The following is a 20,604-nucleotide window of genomic DNA, read 5'->3' on the forward strand; positions in this document are numbered from 1 at the left end:
AATTTTCATACAGGAGTTACTCCTAAGTGCTATAGATGACATGCAAAAAGATTCTCTATTCCTTAAATGCCAAAATTCTTTTTCTTCATGCTTCATTTCTGCTAAAAATAAAGTTAGTTCAAAATTCTGGGCTGAACCCAATGTATTAGAACTAGATGACAGTAAGACTAGTTGGCTATTTTTTTTTACCAGTTGTGAATAGCTGTTTTTTTTCCTTCTTCTGTTTAAACAAACAAAACAAAACAAAACAAACAAACAAAAACCCACAAACAAACCAAACAAAACAAAAACCAAAAAAACCAAACCAGATTATTTGTCACTTTTTCCTGTTCTCCATTTTAGGATATGGCATAAAATCTGGAAGGGTTTTCAGTCCCAATGGTGTTAGGGACTCCAAGAAAATATGCTACCAACACAAGGGAAGCTCCCTGGAACTTCACATTCATTTCTTGCCCTTTATTTTTTCAAAGTTTTCTTCAACTTCCTATCCAACTAAGAAGAAAGTGTTTTGTATTTTTGGAATTGTATTTGTATTTTTTTTATATTATTAGAAGAAGCCTGGGAGAGTAATTGTTATGATCCATTTTTGCCTCAAGGAATTTGTCTGCATGTACAAGAGTGGGCTATGTTGCAAGCCTTTTTCAAAGGGCATAACTAATTTTGAAGTTATTGCTGGATGTTAAACAATGACCTAAAAATATCTTACATTACCACTAATGATGGAGAACTCTGACTGGCTTTAAAACTTGCATCAGCATTAGTTTACAGTTTTCACATGCTTGACATCTTACAAGACCTACTTAGCAATGAAATAAGCATGGAGAGACATCTTTCTGCTTAAACTCTTAAGGCTGAAAACATTAAGAAATGTTCTGTACTTGAAAATTACTGAAGTCAAATCCTTGTAATAGTGTTGGGCTATGAAGTTCGCAAGACTATAAAAAAAATCTGGATTTCAGCTCTACCATTGCAAGTGAGAATATGAAATGTAGTAAAAATGTTAAACATGATCTTTGCTTAAAGAGTAATTACTTCTTTTTTTACAGTATGCTTTCATAATAACTTAACTGGCCTTTACTTTTCTGTAGTTACATGTATTGAAACAGAGTAGGGGTCTGTTCAGAAAAAAAAATAAAATAATAGAAATCAAAAACAAGTTTTGATCAGTTATAAAAATATATGTTCAATATTGTAGACCACACTATTTCAGTATCTCTTAAATATTTTCTGCTTTATCAGATACTTTCCTTTCATTCATAAATTTTAGAAAGATAATTTGAAAAACATATTTTTAGTTTTCTTTGTTTGAAAGCTTTGTGATATTGAAGAAGGAGGAAAAAAAATGTTAAGTAGACAATGATAGGTCTTATGCATTATAGATGGACTTTTTACTTCATAGTTTCCAGTTGGTCTAAAATCTTTATATGTAAGCTACATTTGAGACTGTCGGTTGCAATGTATTTTCCTACCTATCCTATGAAAAAGTGACACAGGGATAGATTTTCTTTTTTAATAAGGTTTTATATCTGTTTAGAAAGATGATAAAATAGATATTAAACAGATTGAACAGCTACTCTGGGAACTGAAAATAAAATCGGGAAATAATGGAGAAATCATGACTGAGTCTGAAGAGACTAGGATCTCAGATTGCAAAGGGTAAAGATCCTTCATGTTCCTCAAATATTACAAAATATAAATAGAGATGTTCAGGCAAAAATAAAATTATTAAAAATATTGATGTCATGTTGTTAAAACTTACTCATTCCTAAATTCCTCAAGTGTTTGAATGAAGAGCTCCAGAATACTTCTAAAATTTGTATCTTGTGTCCTGGGAAATTTTTAGAGTAATTTTACTCCATGAGAAAAGATTTTTTCCCCCTCCTGTCAAGTATTTACTGTGTAACCATGTATTGTCAAGGAATCTTTAGTCTTGAGGCTTTTTAAAATTTACTGTGTTTGTGTGTGCCTATGTTATAGTGTGGTAATTCATATTGTATTGTCCTTTGTCCTGGATATTCCAGATCTCAGAAAGCTATATTGGGTCGCTTCATCTGTTAACAGAGTAATTAGGGCCTAGAAGTGTTTTTTTCCCCTTCCTTGTTTTTTTTTGCAAGTGTAAAGTAGAACTTGTATATATGCAGTTATCTGAAGATGTAATTACTATGTTTTAGTGACCTGCAATGCTTAAAGACTGCACTTCTCCTTTAGAAACTTAGGTCTACCACTTTTATAACATTTGCCTAATATTATTGTGCATGAGAACTGTAGAATTTTGTGCCAAAGAAGAACTTCTAATAGTTGTTCTTCTTAAGTGTTTTTATGAAACTGCTTTCAAAATAGGTTATGGACTTGGTACATCTGGTGTTGTTTGGAAGTACTGGGATATATTTGTTTTACATCGAGAGCCTGTGAAAAGGTGAGCATCTCCTTTGTTCATGTTTATAAAATAGGAAGAAAACCTATCCTAAAATGAAGGCTCCATAAGGTAAAAGGCCACATTAGTTACTTCTCTTTATGCTGTTTGTGTTTCTGAAGTACATAGGAGAGTGTCAGCTGAAATACAGCACAGAGTGAAAAATCACCTGGGAATTTATGAATGACTCCAGAAAGTAGCCTTTGCTGTGTAAGTGGGGTTCACGTAGTTGTCACACAAGGGTAACTGTGTTTGCTTAGATCTTCAACAAAATAATGTTGTCTGAGCATTATCCATGGTAGGGTACAGGTAGCTTGCCAGGAATTCTGAATTGTACTATCCCAATCAGTGATGACTTTGGAGGAAGCATACCAGTGAATGAGCACACCTCATTAGCATATTAAATTCATCTCCATTCATTGTTCTTCCCAAATTATCAGTTGTATATTGGACAGGAAAAGAAATTATATATTTGAAGGGCTCTGTTAGACTGAGGAAGATTTTACTGTTGTTCCTTGTCTCAGAAAGATGAAGATGTACAATGCATAAAATTACTGGTTACATGGGTCAGAGACAGCTGGCGTAGGTTGCTACGTAGGGCGCTGCTTGTAGGGTGGCTTTGTCACCCACAACTCTTGGAAAGTGACTGTGATATGGAACTTCACCTTTTGTAGAACGTGAAGTGTGGAAAGCTTCAAGGCTTTGGTCAGAGCAAACTGAATGCCAGCACAGATGCCTCAGGTGACATGTTGGTGATGTCATTACTGTTCTCTGACCAAAGTTTGTTGTGTTGGTTTTCACTGCTTGGGATTAATTTCTTTGTTCTCCTTCACATGGTTAGCTGGGGTTTTTTGTTTGTCTGTTTTGTTACTTGCTCTGATTTATGTAGTGTTTGGACTCATGGGTGTCCTGTGGGTTTTCTGCTTTATTTGGAAAGATTACATTTTAAAATCTAAAACAAAAGCTATCAACACATTTTGTTTGAAATGTTTCATATTTATAGTTCCCTAAAATTCTGTTTTCTTTATCTTCCCAGTCACATGGGAGCTTGGAGGGAACACACATACATCTCTAATGCCAGCATTGCAGATTAAAAATAGTTTTCCTCCACCAAATGCTAACAGCTGGTTGGCTGTCTTTCCCTGCTGAAGATGCATCATATAGTATTTTCATTTTCCTGCTGTTGCCAAAATGTTAATGGATCAGGCTCTGCAAGTTGCACTTTGTAAATTCTGCTGTAATACTAATTACACTTAAATGCATTTCTATGAGGCTTTTCACAACTCCAGTCAAGCACCTATTACCCTGTCTTGCAAATAAATAAACAGAAAGTGGTTGAGAGAGGTGCTTTGTGTTGATTTAAATAACAATCAGATAATCAACGCTTCTGTAAACCAAGCGTTGTTTGGGTAGCATGGAGATATAATGACACTCCTGAGAACAGGTCTTTTAAGTTGTGCTCCCCCAGGATGAATCCCTAACCTTTGTACCTTTCCTTTACTTGAAGTACTCCAGTACAAATACTGTGGAAAGTCTCTTGTCATGCTGAAGTTACAGCAATTGCCTATTGAAATGATTTCTGAACTGAGTATTATATAATAGGTTTTCTGGTTTTCCTCATCTTGAAGTACTCAGCAAAACTCTTACCGTATTAGAAGAAGTGAATCTGTTAGTTTTATTTTATTTTGAAAATTCTTTCATAATGTCTGGGACTTAAAGTGATATTGCCTTCATATACATGATCCATAAAGTTTACATTTTGGCGTAAGCACTGAAGGAACTAGGGCAAAACATGGAAAGACATGAGAGTTAATAAAATAACAGATGGCAGCTGTATTCCAACGGAAATAATTATCTGCTGCCTTTTTAATAGCATAAAATCAATGTGTTGTTTTTGATTAATACAGTAGGTTTATTGGTCATATGGAGATTAGTGTGTGATATAAACCTGAAAATCAGTTTGTTGTCACATATTATGTGATATGATGGGGATTAATTTCAGGAATGCCTTAAATATATGCTCTAAACAAAATCCTTTCTACACTTACTGTACTAGATGGATTAATCCTGTTGCCATATGGACTAGAAATTGCCTTGGGTATGCAAAAGAAAAATCTAGATAAATGATAACTCATTTAATACTCTGTGCTTTGTGTTTATGGAAAACAGAATTCCTCAGGATCTTCTAAAGGAAAACAAGAGTGTGCCAAAGGTAATTTCAGTGTTGAGTGTTCACGGATGGTAAAATTACATTTAACAGATGTTTGTAATTTTTGCAGGTAATAGCTCTAGCAGATGCAGCAGAAGAAAATCAAGCCAACATGTTCCAGGCATTTGCAAAGTTGAAAAGTGCCACCCATCTGGTGATTATGCTGATTAGTTTGTGGCAGAAGCTCAGCACTGATCAAGTTGCTATTTTGGAAGCTACGTTTTTGCCATTAGCAGAGGATACACAAGAGCTGGTAAGAATCTGTGAGAGCTGCTTAAAAAATGCTCATTCACAGAGCTTTAAGCCCTTACATTTCCTTATTTCTCCCTGTACATTGCTGAAGACTGTCCTTTGAAGTAATTTAAGTAGCCTTACTAAGTAGGTGTTTGATGCAGACTATGCTGATTTCACAGCAAAGTGGAAAAGTAGGAGTAGATTATAGAATGTTTCAAAAGAGGACATGGGTGGTACCAGTTAAATTCTGCTTAGCTTTTCCTTACCAAGCCAAGTAGGAATGTCTCACATAAATTTATCTGAGTTTTACCTTCTGTCCTGTGGTTAGGATAACAGAGTAAGACCCCCAGGTTTTGAAGACTCTAATATAAATGTTCTATAACATACATGTCCACATTCCAATAGAAATATAAAAGGTACACACAGCAAATACAGTACATAGGTTTAAGTTTATTAATAATTTTCCATACTTTGTCCTCAGTGTATTTGCAGTGGTTTATATAAGGGATGAAAGTTATCTAAGCAAAATACTGTGAATAGACAATTTCCTTGTACTCCAAACCACGCTTTATGTAGTTTTGCATTCTGTGGATGTCTTGCTAATTCTGTTTTTATTTCGTGAGTGTGACCAGGTGAGATTATGTATAAAATCTGGAGATTGATCTGTAATGCTGCTTATATCCACACCTAAGGTCCACAGCTAAACACTGCTTTAGTTGAATTAAAGAATGTTCCCAACTTAATTAAGAGTTGATCCCCAGTTAGTTTCAACAATTATCTTAAGTACACATTAATTTTAATTTTCATGCTCTGCACAGGGTTTTTGCAATGTACAGTGAATCCAGATTTTTGTGCATACCTGGAATACTTAGAATGGTTTGTGGTCTTTTAGAAAAATTGTGCTGGGTTCCACATGAATCTAGGATCTTCTGCCATTTCCACCTGGGGGGCAAAAAGTGTTTTGGCATTTTACATGATATTGACTCATACCAGGCAAAGCAAAACAGTTTTGTTGAGATTTGTTTTGGATTTAGTCCTCATTTAAACTTGGAAAATCAAGCCTTGAAACTGAGGAACATGCATTCCCATGAACTGAATTCAAAGAAAGTTCCTATGAATCTCCTAAAAGCCCAAACAAACATTTTTTTACATGACAAATTTTTATTTTGCCGTCAGGAATTGGGTTGCTTTGCTGCATGTTTTGATGAAATATGGTACAGTCTGTTGTATCCTGTAATGCAGGATTTTGCTTCAGCCCATATCTCGGTGTGGTTTTAACGTGGTGGTTACCAATGTTCTATGTTGAAGCTGCAAGACTTCACATAAGCATTGTAAGGATGTATATCCTGCAGAGCAGTCAGGATGAAAAATGTAAACCAACAACTGGAGATGGAAATAGAAACAAAACCTTTACAAAATACTGAATTACGTGCCATGTTGAAGTTGTTATGGTACCACAGAAATCTGAATGTAATTTAAGAAGCTTAGGCAGGGAATGGGGAAATCTGACATACCAATGATATTTACAGACAGAAGCTTCTAGCTAGTGTTCAGGTTTCCTTGTAAGCAGTGAAGTAGAAAACTGGTGAAACAAAATACTCTGAAGAATTTTTATTTACTCTTCAAACAATTCTGCACAATGGTTTGTTGTATTTTTATTTGGAGGGAATGTGTTAGAAGATAGTTTGGATGCAGTCTACATCTCCAGAATATTTTCTGCCTTGTGAGCATTAAATTATGGAAGTGTTTTCTTAAAAAAAGGGAAATGTTTGGAATACACTGTTAACATAAAAAGAAATGCCTCTTTTACCATAACATCAACATTATTCTCATACATGCCATTTCATTTAGAACAGATTGTATCTTGTTTTCTAGACCTGGCAATCACTTCAGTTACATATTTAGCAAATGTGAAAGTGGCATTCTCTGTTCTCGTTGTGTCACCATTTTTTCTCAGACTGCTAAATGGTTTCTGTTGCTGCAAACTTTTGTCTAAGAACATATAAAATTTTGGTTTTCTTGACTACAATAATATAGTGGAAGAAATACTGCAAACTTGCATATTTTATGTGAATAACAGATATTTGGCATCATGTTTTGTTTCTGGCAGTAAATTTCTAACTAACACCTAGATAGCACTGTTTTGATAACACTGACTAAAAGGGTTGTTCAGTGTTGGAAATACAAGGACATTCCTCTTTTTCAGTGATTCTTTATGAATGATACGCAGTTGTAGAAGTATAACAGCAGAAATATAATGAGATCTCTCTCGGGATAAATGAGCTAATTCTTATAATGAAGCCACTAAAAATTGATGCCAAAACTGAAGAAAAGTAGTTGCAGGGAAGTTAGCTGCAGTTTTTCCCAATGTACTTTGTTACTGTGGGACTAAAATAAAATCCATATTTAGAATATAGAAGTATATATTAATACCATTTCAGAGCATAGTGTTACAGCTGTATGCAAACTATACTTTCACATGTATATTGGTTTTGAGTTCTGTATTTTTCTATCTGTTGAAATATATGGTAGAAAAACACTTTAGGGTGCTTTTGGAGACAAAAGAATCCATGATTTGTTAATAATGTTAAAAAAGTACTAGAGATTTTGTTACATGATTCATTTTTTTCAGGAGAGTTGGTCACTGTTCTGCTAGACTAACATACTTGTCATTAGCTGGTAACAGGGACTGACAGCAATTTGAAGTACTATCAAGTCTGAAACAAAATAAGCCCTCATATTTCTAAGGGGTGTTTTTCAGTGATTATCCTTTACCAAGCTGAGTTTTCTGGATAGAAAAAGATTTGAAAAATGCTGAGTTTGTGATAAAGTATATGTTTACAATAGGAAATCCGTTTGGGAGAGGAGGGAATTTGTCCAGGCTAATTTAAAGGGTTCAAAGGGTTCATGCTGCATGGGGTAGTTTTGATATAAGGGTTGGATGATGTCTGGATTGACCGATGGCTCATATGCCTGATGGTTAAGGTATTAATGCTTTCTTTGTTTAACACATTACAAAGGGAGAATATGTCTGTCGATACAAACATTCTGACTTTAAGACTGATGGAGGGCCCTTGGCAATACAGCCATCAACAGCAACTTTACTGAAGAGTAAATATTTTCATAGTTCTCCTGATGTTGCCAAATAATTACATACAAGTGCTTAATTGCTCAGAATCATTCCTTGCTTGATGTAGTCACATTTGTATAACTATAGTTAACAGTAACAGCTATAAACCGGTGTTGAGGAAGTACATTTCCATCTCTCTTTATTTATGTTTGGAGTCATACCAACCAAGTAAATGTCTGTATTAGATCTTAGGATTTTATTGAAGTTGTAATTTCAAAGAAAAATATGCCTGAGGATGAAATGCATATTTTAATTGACTCCATGATTTACAGTAATTAACTTACTTTAGAGACTATAAATTTACCACTTCACAGTGTTGATTAGATAAAGTTGAAAAATGTACTTTAAGGCAATGATGAAAAAGAAATTGTGTCAGAAAATACTCCTGAAGTGCCTGTAAAAGTCACAGGAGTTACTATCAAAAGTGTCTATGTTTACTGTAAGAAGATGATCTGAATGTAATCCACAAAAACAAGAAAAAATCATTTGGGAAAGATTAGATAGCCTGCTAGGTTTTATGCATGATAGCAAATGGGCTTTACTCTACAGTTCTTGAGTAATATAAAAAATACCATTTTGTGGAAAGAATCCTTTACTGAGATTAAACTCTCAAAATCAAAGGTAAGGTTATTTCTGTAATTCCAGCAGGATTAATTCTGTCATGACTGACATTAGAAAAAATTTCCTTTGAATTTTCCATTGCTGTCCACTGCTTTTGAAGCTTTAAGCTAATAATTGTACCTTTGGCAAGAGTAATTTTTATGAACTCTAATTTTTAGAATTTATTGGAAAGTGTCACTTTAATTCTTGTAATTAATTCAACCTAGCTCTTGATTGCCATACAAATCATCTGGAATTAGTTTTTTGTGCCTTAGATTTTCTATATTCCACTTGTCATTGTAACCACTTCTTAAATGAAAAGTTCCAACTGTGTACCAAAATGAAATATTTAAAAATAGGCTGAAATATTTAATATTTTCTTGTTTGCTATAGGCTAGTACAAATTATCTTTTAGTTAAAATTTCTTAAATGTAACAAAAAACCTCACCCCAAACCAAAACCACCACAAGGCAGTGGGCCGTGATGATGGATAACTTGAAGACAGTTTTCCATATGGTTGTATTCTTTATTTTTGTGAACCGACAAGTTTACAGCAGATACATTATGTTTATTCCCCTCCTTCTTTTTAGGAACAAGGTGGATAATACATCTGGAGATAAATGGTTTTAGAGAGAAAAAGACATGAAAATTATTACCTTTTATCCAGCTTGGAAAATTACATTAAATGACACTCAGTAACATTTTTTAATGATAAAAACGAATAGATAAGTCTTCCTCCTATTTGAATCAATACCATGCACCAGAACAATTCAGAAAGACTTCTGCTACAGTGAACCATCTAAGTCTAAAAGAAATGGGGGCAAAAAGCTAGTAAGCTTTAAACCCTTAATCACTAAAATAAAAGGAAGGTGCTTTCTGCTTTTCCCAATAAGCCCCATAATTTTTCAATAAAAATGATCAGTCTCAGCCTGAAGTTTACTTTGGTTCAGGGTAACATAAGTTTGTCAAGTGAGGGGAAGAAGGTGAAGAAGAAATGAGATTCCCTGCCCAAGGAAGAGTAGCAAAGTCCTGTATTAGGGAGAAAGGTTCAAAATAGAGTAGTGGTGCCTGGTTCCTGTTGATGTCCTTTGCTCATGCATGTGTATGTGACCCTTCTGGACAACAAGAGAAGAGGCAATGGTTCAAGTACCTCAAACATTCTTGTATAGTATGTTTTGATATGAAAATCAGTGCTCTGCCTGCTAGCCTGCTTTCAAGAGGACCAGAGTATACCAGAGATAACTAGAATCATGGAAGCATTAAGGTTAGAAAAGACTTGCAAGATCCTGGAGTCCAACCTTTGTCACATTTCCTGAACACTTCCGGGGGTGGTGACTCCACCACACCCCTGGGCAGCCCATTCTCATGTCCAACCTGAACCTCCTCTGGTGCAGCTTGAGATGTTGTCTTGTCTTGTTGCTGGCTATGCAGGAGAAGAGACCATCTCCCACTTGGCTACAATCTCTTTTCAGGGAGGTGAAGAGTGTGGGAAGGTCTCCCCTGAACCTCCTTTTCTCCAGCCTAACCCCAGCTCCCTCAGTTGCTCTTAATATGAGTAGGTGGACAGAAAGACGCGTGGTTGTAAAGCCACTACTTTAATGCAACTGTTTCTACTTTTGTTATCCTTAAAAGCAGAGTTTCAAACTCATTGATTATTTGATAATGTTGGAATGTCTAAACACAAAAGATCAAATGTTAAGTAACTCGGACAAAAGGGGGAATTTGAAGACCAAAGAGGTGGTCTTACCACTACTGCCAGCACTATCACAGTTCCCTAAAGTGTCTGGTAATCATTCTCTTCATGCAGTTAATTTTATTTACTGAGAAGACAGTGGGTTATGGCAGCAATAGCAAGTTGAAGCCACGTTGCACCACTACCTAGTGATCTTCGTTTGCAGCTAAACTCATGTAATTCCTCACAGTGAATTCTCTGAGTAGAATAGAAGAGTGCCAATATTCTCTTGGTCTGAGAAAGAAGGGCTTAATGTGATCTATTGGAAGGTTTTATGGATTACTAAAAATCTATAATATATGTTTATCTGATGCTTTCCACTTAAAAAGATTATCAAAAGAAGCTTTGCCCAACTGTATTTTCAAATTTTTTATCATTTGCTCTTTTTCTGGTGTTTAATAAGAAGGTGCTGTAAGATTCTATTTTTTTAACAGGCTTGCTTCTGGTGGTTGGCAATAGTTTTAAATGGTTTTAAAAAAATAAAGCTTTCTCTATTTCTTCCAGATGGCATAAAATTGATTTAAACAAAATTATGCAGAAATAGGTTTGGTATGCATTATGAATTGTCAAAGTACAAAGGACAGAAAGAATTGTATTCTTGTCCTGTTTAGTTGTATTCCCTGAAAATTGTAACAAGATCAGAACAAGCATTCAGCCTTGGTAAAAAAGCTTATGCTAATGGAGAATCTGACATATCTATTGGTTATATGTATTTTAATTAAAAAGTTTTGAGAATTGATTTTAACTTGAGCGCTGATTTTTTTTCTGCTGGTATTGGAGATCCTGAAGTTAATCTTCAGTGCACTGTCTCTGATGTAAGCAGAGACCTACTTAGGAATCTTATTTCTTGGTGTAAATTAGTCAAGGCAGAACTGTGTTCTGCTTTGATTAGTTTGCTTCCAGCATATATCACCATCTTTTAAAGTAATTTGGGTACCCTGTGAAGTACTGGAGTTGTAAGAGATGTACTCTTTGTTTGATAAATTAAATAAGCTTCTGTTATCAGACATCTTTCTGTATGTAATATTGTGATGGGGACCTCTAAACTTTCTCTTTGTTAGGGTGATCTGTCTAGTTCAGGTACAAAGAGCCATTTTAGGGTCATAGTAATTACTGAGTATGTGGTGCATACCAGGAGTGCAGATCAGTTGTCATCTAAACTGCTTAATGACAAGAGTGATGCATTACAGTGATTACAGAAATGTTGTTCAGCAAAGGGTCTTAACACTCAATATATATAATCAGTGGCTCTTTCTTTTGCTTTTCTTTTCTTTTTTCTTTTAAAGAAGTTTATTGTCAGTGAAGAATTCCCTTGATATTGTGTCCTAATTGAAAGATCCTCAGACTATTGCTAAGCAGCCTTCCAGTAAAAGGGTTTACAAGCAGGATAGAGAGGGATTTTTCACAAGGGCATGTAGTGTTAGGTCAAGGGGGAATGGCCTTAGGTTGGAGGATGGTAGGTTTAGATTAGATAATAGGAAAAAATTCTTTGCTAGAAGGGTGGTGATGTGCTGGAATAGATTGTGTACCCCCCATCCATGGAAGTGCTCAAGACCAGCTTGGATGGGGCTTTGAGCAGCCTGGTCTAGTGGAAGGTGTCCCTGCCTATGGAACTGGAGGATCCTGAAAGTCTTTTCCAACCTGAACCATTCTATGATTCTGTGTATTGATCAGTACTCTACTAGTATATTAGAAATGTAATGGGATTTATGATTGATTGTAAAATTCGGATGGAATTCATTATATACTAAAAAAACAAATCTGTTTCCTCATCATTCGAGTATGACCTTTAGGTTTTCTAATAGGACAGCATTTATAGAATTAAAAATTGCATATTTATTGTTGGTTTTACTTTCTGATTGTCTGGCATTAGTTCAAAACTATGATGCTTTTATTATAAATACTGTAGTGCTATGTTAGTAGCATTGTATCTAACCATACCTCCCGATAATTTTGTGAAGCTCTCTGTTTATATTGAACATGTGGCAATGGTACGCAGCAATATTCATCATTTCCCTTCGATCTCATGGTCAGAAATGTTTCTGAAAGGGTGTATGAAGATCAAATCACCAAGTTTATCTTTGTTTTTTGGGGGAAGTGGGGGGAACCAGTTGTGGTGAGATTGCTTTTCGTTCTGAATTTGTTGATGGTTGTTCTTGGTTCTAAGTCGCAATCATGTAGCATTTTTTGGTTATTACCAGATAACCTATAGCTATTGTTCACATGGTGTGCTGTTGTATAATCTGTCTACTGGAATTTACAAAGATAGCATATCACACAGACAAATAGAGGTAGGTAAATAGGAATATCATACGGAAGACATCATATGAATTTTTCATCTTGTTATAAGATCCCAGGAAAAACTCACTTTTTTTTAATCATGATTTTAGAGTAGTCATTTTTCCAGATGGATTTTTTTTCCTTTTAGTTAATGGCAAGGTGCTTTGTCTTAATTCCTAGATTAAGAATGATATACCAGTATTCTCTTACATTTACACAGGTAGTGAGAGACTTATATTAAAATAGGCCAGATTAAAGGAACATAATGTTTGCATAATTTATGTCCTTCATCATCTCCTGGCTTTTTCAATGAAGTAAGTGAAAGTTTAATAAAGCAAAAAGTATAGTTTAGATACCTCAAAAATAAAACAGCTTGTAAATCAAATCTCTACACAAATGGAGGAGTTAATGAACTTTGCTTAAGATACTGTTGTAGGAAAAAAACCCCTAGCATAAATTTAAAAGTTGTCTATCCAAATAAACATGCAAATCCAGTTTACCACTGTCCTCTTTGTCCTCACCTGTGCATTTTGGGAGAATAGAAATTCCACAATTTGAAGTAACACAACTGAGTTTAAAGATAGTGGTGTGTAGATCTAAAGTAATGTGAAAATTTAAATAGGAAATAAACTTTATAACAAGGTGTTTTTTCTAGATCTAATGCTTCCATGCTTCCATATTTCACAGGTTTTGGAAACACAATCTCATTTGTCAGTATCTCATAGCATATTGTATTAATAACCTAATAAGAGATACAGTGAAGGATGAAAAGTTCTTCTCCAAGAATATCAGTGATATAAAGATGGAGTATGGGCTGAGATGCAATAAGAAGTTTCAATAACCTTGCTTTAGCATATGTTTTTTCTACTTTTTTCCTCCAGGCTGAATGTAACAACGTCTGATTCCTTTTCCCTATACTTAAAGTTATCTTGCTGATCCTAATTCTAAAGTTAATGTATGGCAAACCTATTGCTGGATGTGTAGCACTTCTTAGCAAGATGGACAACTCTTGATACGTTTTCTTGCCTGTAGACAGCTTTGACAACCTCTGCAAGACACAAACAGCACCTCAGTTTTCCTAACTAACTGGTGAAAAGTTATTGAGGAAAAGAAAGATGAAGTGTTAGATGATTTCAGTGCTAAAAATAAAACAACAGACTTTTGAAGCTGGCAACAGAAGAAGTCATGCCATTCCATTCATGTAGTGCTTGCAAGAGTTTCTTTCATCAGTTCCCAGAAGGGGCCAGTGGTCATAAGAAGTCAAGGTAGAAAGAAAATTAAGATGAAAAAAATGTCTCAAAACTTGAGGATTGGGGAATAGTGTCTACAGAAACTCATGAAGTGTATGAACTTTCAGTATTCCAGATGTGTTAATATTACAACACATAAGCATTACTAGATGAATAACTGTACAATTAGATAGTTAAAATTTCTCTTTTGAAAAAATATGTCCTTTTCCTTGCCTCTTATCCATTCTTAAAAGCCCATGGTCGTCCAGGAAAAAACCCCAACAAATTAGATGTCAGGAAACACTCTGTATTGCTCCAATTTTGAGATATGAGACAATTTGAAAGAAGAGTTGAGTAACACAGACTCATTACTTGTCAAGAAGAAACTTACTGATCTAATTCTAATCTATTTTAACCTTATTTTGAAAGTCTTTCTGTGCAAATGAAGAACATCCAATGCGAAAGGATGCAGCCCGTGTGGAAATTTGGCTGCAGTATACAGAGGTTAAATTTTAATGGAGGAGCTAATGGAACCATCATCTATATTCATCCTGGTATATGTTTTATTTTTCGTCAAGCATGCCCTTTCCTGAGAGTAAATGACTAATCTTAAAAGTATCCAAGAGTTAAGCAGTGTAAGAAATATTATGACTATGATCCCCACACAGAGTTTTGCTTTCTTACACTCTTTAATCATGTTACCAGTTGTTTCATTGATACAGAAAACCCTACAACTGCTGATAATCAAAACCTGTTTCTGTGAGCAGGACTTTGCTCAGAATTTGACTTGAAAAATAAATTAAATCTCAAAAGATAGAGGTCATCATCCTCATGCATGCAGCTTTCAGAACCATTATTTAGTAATGCTCACTTTGCTAGATTTCTAAAACACCCACAGCTTTAAATATTTCTATTCTACAATTTGATTTTTCCATTAGATTAGTTTAGAAGTACTCTTCCTAAAAGAGAAAATACTGCCTATTCTATAAGATAATTTTAAGAACACTATTTTGATTACTAAGCCATATGCATTTTTAACTTCCTTTCCATATCTGAAGACACTATAGAAGGAGAGTTTGGCAAATCTTGTTTTAAAGTTAGGTGTCCATAGAATAGAATCCTCCAAAAGCTATATTTATATTTAATGCAGAAGCATTTGGTTATTTGTGAAATGAAAAAAATACCAGAGAAACTTTTAAATGACAATTCTACTTTCCAGGAAAGAATCTGTCATAGAGATTTTCTCAGGTGAAGTTGCCATACGCTATCAATATATGTTTACCAAGTAGGTCTGAAAATGAAGAGTTCTTGTAGAGAGTAGTTTATGCTGCTGGAGAGTTCCTATTAAATAAATATTTCTTCATTGAACAGATAAAGTTGCTGTTTCTGTTATGACTGGCAATTACAGCGCAGCTGTGCAGGAATTACAAGTGTGTCTGTGACAGACTTTTAAATTAACCCACTTTATTCACAATGGATTTTTGCTAAATCTGATTTTTGCAGTCTATTAACCTCAAAATGTGAGAGACTAATATTTGAATTAGATATTCTTAAGTAGCTGGAAAATAGTTGCTGGCATAAATACTTAATATTAAATAACTCTGCACAGATCTGTTTTTGCTATACTCGGACCAGTTTGATAAATATTGTAAACAGATCTCATACAGTTTCCTGTACAGTCTTGATTCCTTTATGTGGTCTTTTATTTGTTGTTCTTCACAGACTGTTTAAGCTTTTACCTTATATATGTGTTGTGCCAGGATCCCTACAGAGCTTGATTGCTCATATTGTGGTCAGAATTATCAAGATGTTACCTTGTACTTCTCTGGGATTAGCATTTTCTTTTGTCCCTTGTTTGGCTTTTGTTTCTTATGTTTCAAGTAAATTGTAATTTGTTTGGAGTAGACAAATTTTCTAAGTCCAAACCCTTAATAAGATTTAAATGTCCATAAAGCTCTTCAGAGTAGGTTGATGTAGGTACAGTTTGTGGTAATTGGGAGCGGGGCTGTGGCTGAGCCTCATCCCCAATGGGCTGCAGCTGTGTGGGTCAGGTGAGCAGCATTGACAGCAATGAGCCATGGAGTGCCCAGGTGCACTGACCAACCACCAAAGGGAGCAGAGGGCACACAGGTGCAATGCATGAACAATGAGGGGTATAAAAGGTTCTGCTGAAGAACAAGAAGGGCAGACATTTGCAGACTTCTGAAGTGATGTTACTCTGTATGGGCAGATGCTTGAAGCCTTCTGCTGTGGTATGGTGTTACTCTGTTTGGGTGAATGCTTAAAGCCTTCTGAAGTTGTATGTGATGCTCTGTGTATCGTGGCTGTGTCAACTGTGGCATGTGCTGTGACAGGTTGACTTCAGAGTAGCATCTCACAAATAAGGATGGTTTCTATAATTTAAAGTGAAATTGATTCATCTATGGTTTTGAGCTGTTTTTCTGGAACTACATATCATACTAATTTTTTTCCTTTTTGTTTTTTGTTGTTGTTGTTGTTCTGTCCCTTGCATTGTCTGGGATGTTCAAGTATATTCTCACTTTGATATAGTTTTCATCAGTCTATGAATTCCTATTAGAACTGAATTTCTTTAAATGGCAATAGGAGTCAAAATCAAATCAGTTAATATTATGAACATCATGTGTCATAAATGATTTAAAGGAAGATATTACTAGAGAGAGAAGGTTTAATGTAAGAACTTCAACTGTGATTTTTCTATTGTATGCTCAATACAAATGTCCTTCTTAGGCACTTTACAGATTTGGAATGTATTTAAGCTTGAGTCATTTGTCTGGATTTTCATCAGACTTGAATTCTACTAGTCTGTAGGATGTTTGCCAGTTCTTTGTTTTTTAGTTTATCCCAGTGGTAGGTTTTTGTTATTTGTATGTGTGGAGTGCTTTTGCTTTGGTTTTTGGTTTTTAATGCAAAAGTGAATTGTAAAAATTTCCAGATAATCTGTGACTGGTGATTCTAAAGCGTTATGTTAGCCAAAACTGGTTTATATTGTTACAAGGATAATTCTTCAATTTTTTCTTAGAAAACCTTTTCTTAAAAAATATACTGTCTCTTGGCACTGTTCAGATGTAATACATTAAGACTTCAGCACTATTTTGGTGCATTTTTTTCTGAGTGCTAAATAGATATTGAGTCTATTGGTTTGCCTTTTTCTTTTCTTTTATTTTGATTCTTTTCAAAAGGTCTCCTGAAGGCTTTATTAATTCTTTTTTAGCCATACTTTTTCAGGGACACTAACAAGGAAGGTTTGTCATTTCCATTTCTGACAGCACAGGCAGATGTTGCACACCTAGTTTGTGGCTTCTGTGGCTGTTATCTCCTCTTTGAGATAAATAAGTTAGAAATATAGAATGTGCTTGAAGAATAATATGAGTTAGGAAGACTGGTGCCACAGTAAATTTCTGGCAAAATTTGCTTATGGTCTGTGCCTGTGTTGGATACTACTAGATCAGTAGCCATGGATTAGTGGATTACTGGTTTGTGTATGTAAGAATAAGATAATTTTTTTAAAAATTACTGTAAAAGTAGAGCGCTGAGAGGCACATGGCTGGTGTTTCTTGTGAATTAGCATAAACAATGCTTTCAGATACAGAAACCACTGCTGGTTGAGCTAAGCATAAATGCCAAGGTTGTAATTAATATGGTGAACTTCCAAGTGTTCTAGCGTTTTTGAAAACTGATGAAATCACTGTTGTGTCTAAAATAAAGAAATAAGATATAGCCAGGCAAATTCTTGAGTGAACAGCTGTAAGAATTCCCATCATTTGCCTGGCACTAATTTTGCATAGTTTTTGCAGTATGTTTCACGTTGTATTTGAATTCTTTCAGAACTGCCTTGATTGTCACTCCAGAATAAATTACATCATAGGCAGCTCAGAAAATAGCTGTTGCCTTAGGAGTATTATTAATAAAGATAAAGGCTTTTAAAGTAAAAGGTACACAATGAAATACTTGTCTGGCTTATGCATACAACTTAGGAATCTTGTTCAAGTTTGACTGATATGCTATTAGAATGATTTATTTGTACTTAAGACAAATAGGTTTAATTTGTAGATGTCTGAAATATACTACCCATATAAATGTGTTAAGAAGGTGCACCATATGAGTGAATCTACTAAATCTGACAACAGAGCCCTATCAGACTTCTCCCTATCTCTATGTGTCTTAACAACAACAATATGGAAATCCTTCTCTCAGATCCTGCCCCTATCTATGTCTAGTTGACCTTGTTTTTATCCGGCTAAACTCTTGGGGAGTGGAATCTTAGTTGCAGCTAAGTGTCAGGCTACAAACAAGGTACTCTGGGCGAAGCCTTATGCCAAAGTGAGTTTGAATGTATAATTATGGTCACACTCAGATATGTCATGACATCTGAGGATCCTTTGTGACAATTTGTGGAGAACACAAATGATGTGTACTAATATAATATTAACAATGCTAATATTACAAGTCTGCATTTGGTCTTCAGACTCCTGCAGTGTATTTTATTTGGTTTAAAGAAAGTGTCAATCTCTACCTATTACCTAAAAAAGTAATAATGTATATATGCAAAACATGAAGCCCAGCCTTTCCCAGTGAAACAGTAAAATGGATGAATTAAATATCTTTTTATCTATTGCAATTACATGAAGATTTTGGATGATTTAGTAATACCTCTTTCTGTGAGTCTTGACTGGCGTTTATTGTCTCAGTCACGGCAACGCTTGCTGATCATAGAATGATGGATTACTGGCATCACGTTGCCATTGGAGATGTTCCTTTTGGTCCTTAAATACGCAGAATGCTACACAGAAAGCTATTAGTGAATATTACAATGGTGGCAGTAGAAACATTCTGCAGTATGAGCTATAGATGAGAATACTTTCATTTTCAAACATCTCTCAGCTTTTTTAACATGTGAAGAATTTTTCTTGTTCTTTCAATTCTCCCCTTGCACCAATAAATTGCTGACAAATGCAGTCTTATTTGCAGCCATTAATTCTTAGTTGTACAAAATCACCTTAACAGTTTTCCAACAAGTCTTTTCATTTAGAGGTAGCCTTTGTGTACTCTTTCATTAATCATAAAGGGTGCTTTGGATTTGACTGGACTTACTAGGTCAACAGACCTTGAATTGGAGAAGATAGTTTTATGGTCTACTGAGAAACCAGTTTTACATGGAAATGAAATACAAGAACAAGGGCTGGAAAATGTTAAGGCTGTGGTATAAAGTAAAACATACCTGTGTGAGCCAAGGACAGAATACTAGCCACTTTTAATTTCCTGACTTTTGTTAGCTTGTAAGTCAGTGCTTTTATTTAAATGCCTTTGCCTGCATTTTTACAACTTATTTGGAGAGACATATTGGCCAGCTCCTGAGCTACTGTATGCTGACAACAGTTAATCATGTGTTTCTTTGTCTTTTAGTGAAATTCAAGATTCCTATGTTTATGTTGTTCTTATTTTTCATGATTTGTAGTATAATTAGGAGTGGCTGGCTTGGCTGTTTTTGGTCCTTTGTACATATTAAATTTCATTGCCCAGTATGTGGGAATGTAGACAGCATTTACCAGCTCATTAACCTCTTTAAATTGGCTGCAGAATGGATGATTTCCTGTCACCATCACAGGTCACTGGATGCATTGCATTCTAATGGACTCTTTCTAGAATATTTGAAAGACATTAAGCTAGTACAGCATTGATCGATTGATTGGCATGATTTTTCTGATTTACTTAGTTTTTGTTCTAGTTTATGGATTTTTTATGGGGGGAAAATCCAGATAACATAATAAGTTAATGTTATTTTTCTGAAGTCAGAAAGGCAAATGCTGACTGAGAAAACCTCACTAGGTGATCCTGTTCCTCTACAAAATATAAATATGTTATACACACACATCACATTTCCAGGACACTCAGTATAGGGTGTGTTTGGACAATGAAGTGCATATGACTGTGTGGTCTCACTGGTGTACTTGACCACTAGTAAGCATCAGCCCTGGATTTGTTCTTAGGAGTTTAACAAGATCAGGAAGGTGGCCTTTGATTTTCTGTGTTAAAAGTAGTGTCCTTCACAAAAGCCATGATATATTTAATTGAAGAAATCCATAAACCTTATTTGCTCAGTGGGCTATGTCTGGGTTGACGTCATTCTTTCAAACATTACTCTTACTGAGTCATGGAAATTTGTATATGTAGGCAATTTTGCTGTTCAGCTTAGCTTTTTCAGTCAAGTAGAGCACATCATGAGAAAGAGCTTAGAAACTAGAAGATTCTGAGCTTGCTTTTCTGAGTACTTGCCTCATAAAAAGCAAGCTTGGTGTTACCTTCTGCTAGTTTAGCAGCAGGTAGAGCTGGGTGATTCCAGATTGTCGTGTCAGAATTTCTAAAGTCACTAAACTTGCCAAAATAAGTCACAGCCAATCAGGAGCATTGAGAGAGCAGACACTAATACTGCAGTGGTTAAATATACTTTCCTGTGCATGTAGGCAGCACATACATGGAACTTGCTTACAGGTGGCTGAGTACTAAGAGATGTTGTGAGTCATGAAGTTAGCAGGCCACCAAGCCCTTTGTATTAGTTGCTAACTCTATCCAAGCTCTGTAAGATTGTAATGAAAAGACATGAGAAAGCTTTGTGACTGTCTTGTGATTCATTAATTATAGATGCTGTGGATTAATCACATCAGAGTGTAATTGAGGATTCCAGAATACATCAAGAGGAGTCAATCTGCATGTCATACTGCAAAAATGAGATAGATATAATGTATTCGATTTTATGCG

General features: G+C 35.1%; 1 protein-coding gene across 3 annotated transcripts in view; it reads left to right on the forward strand.

Moving 5' to 3' along the window:
* BBS9 (Bardet-Biedl syndrome 9) overlaps positions 1-20,604 on the forward strand; it is a 287,736-nt gene that overhangs the window by 122,326 nt on the left and 144,806 nt on the right. For all 3 annotated transcript variants that reach the window (XM_030943560.1, XM_030943558.1, XM_030943559.1), the window contains one exon: positions 4,693-4,875. In XM_030943560.1, the coding sequence (XP_030799420.1) occupies positions 4,693-4,875 (183 nt within the window). The remainder of the gene's footprint in view (positions 1-4,692; positions 4,876-20,604) is intronic.

The sequence above is a fragment of the Camarhynchus parvulus genome, chromosome 2 (genome assembly GCF_901933205.1).
Source record: "Camarhynchus parvulus chromosome 2, STF_HiC, whole genome shotgun sequence".
NCBI classification, from domain to species: Eukaryota; Metazoa; Chordata; class Aves; order Passeriformes; family Thraupidae; genus Camarhynchus; species Camarhynchus parvulus.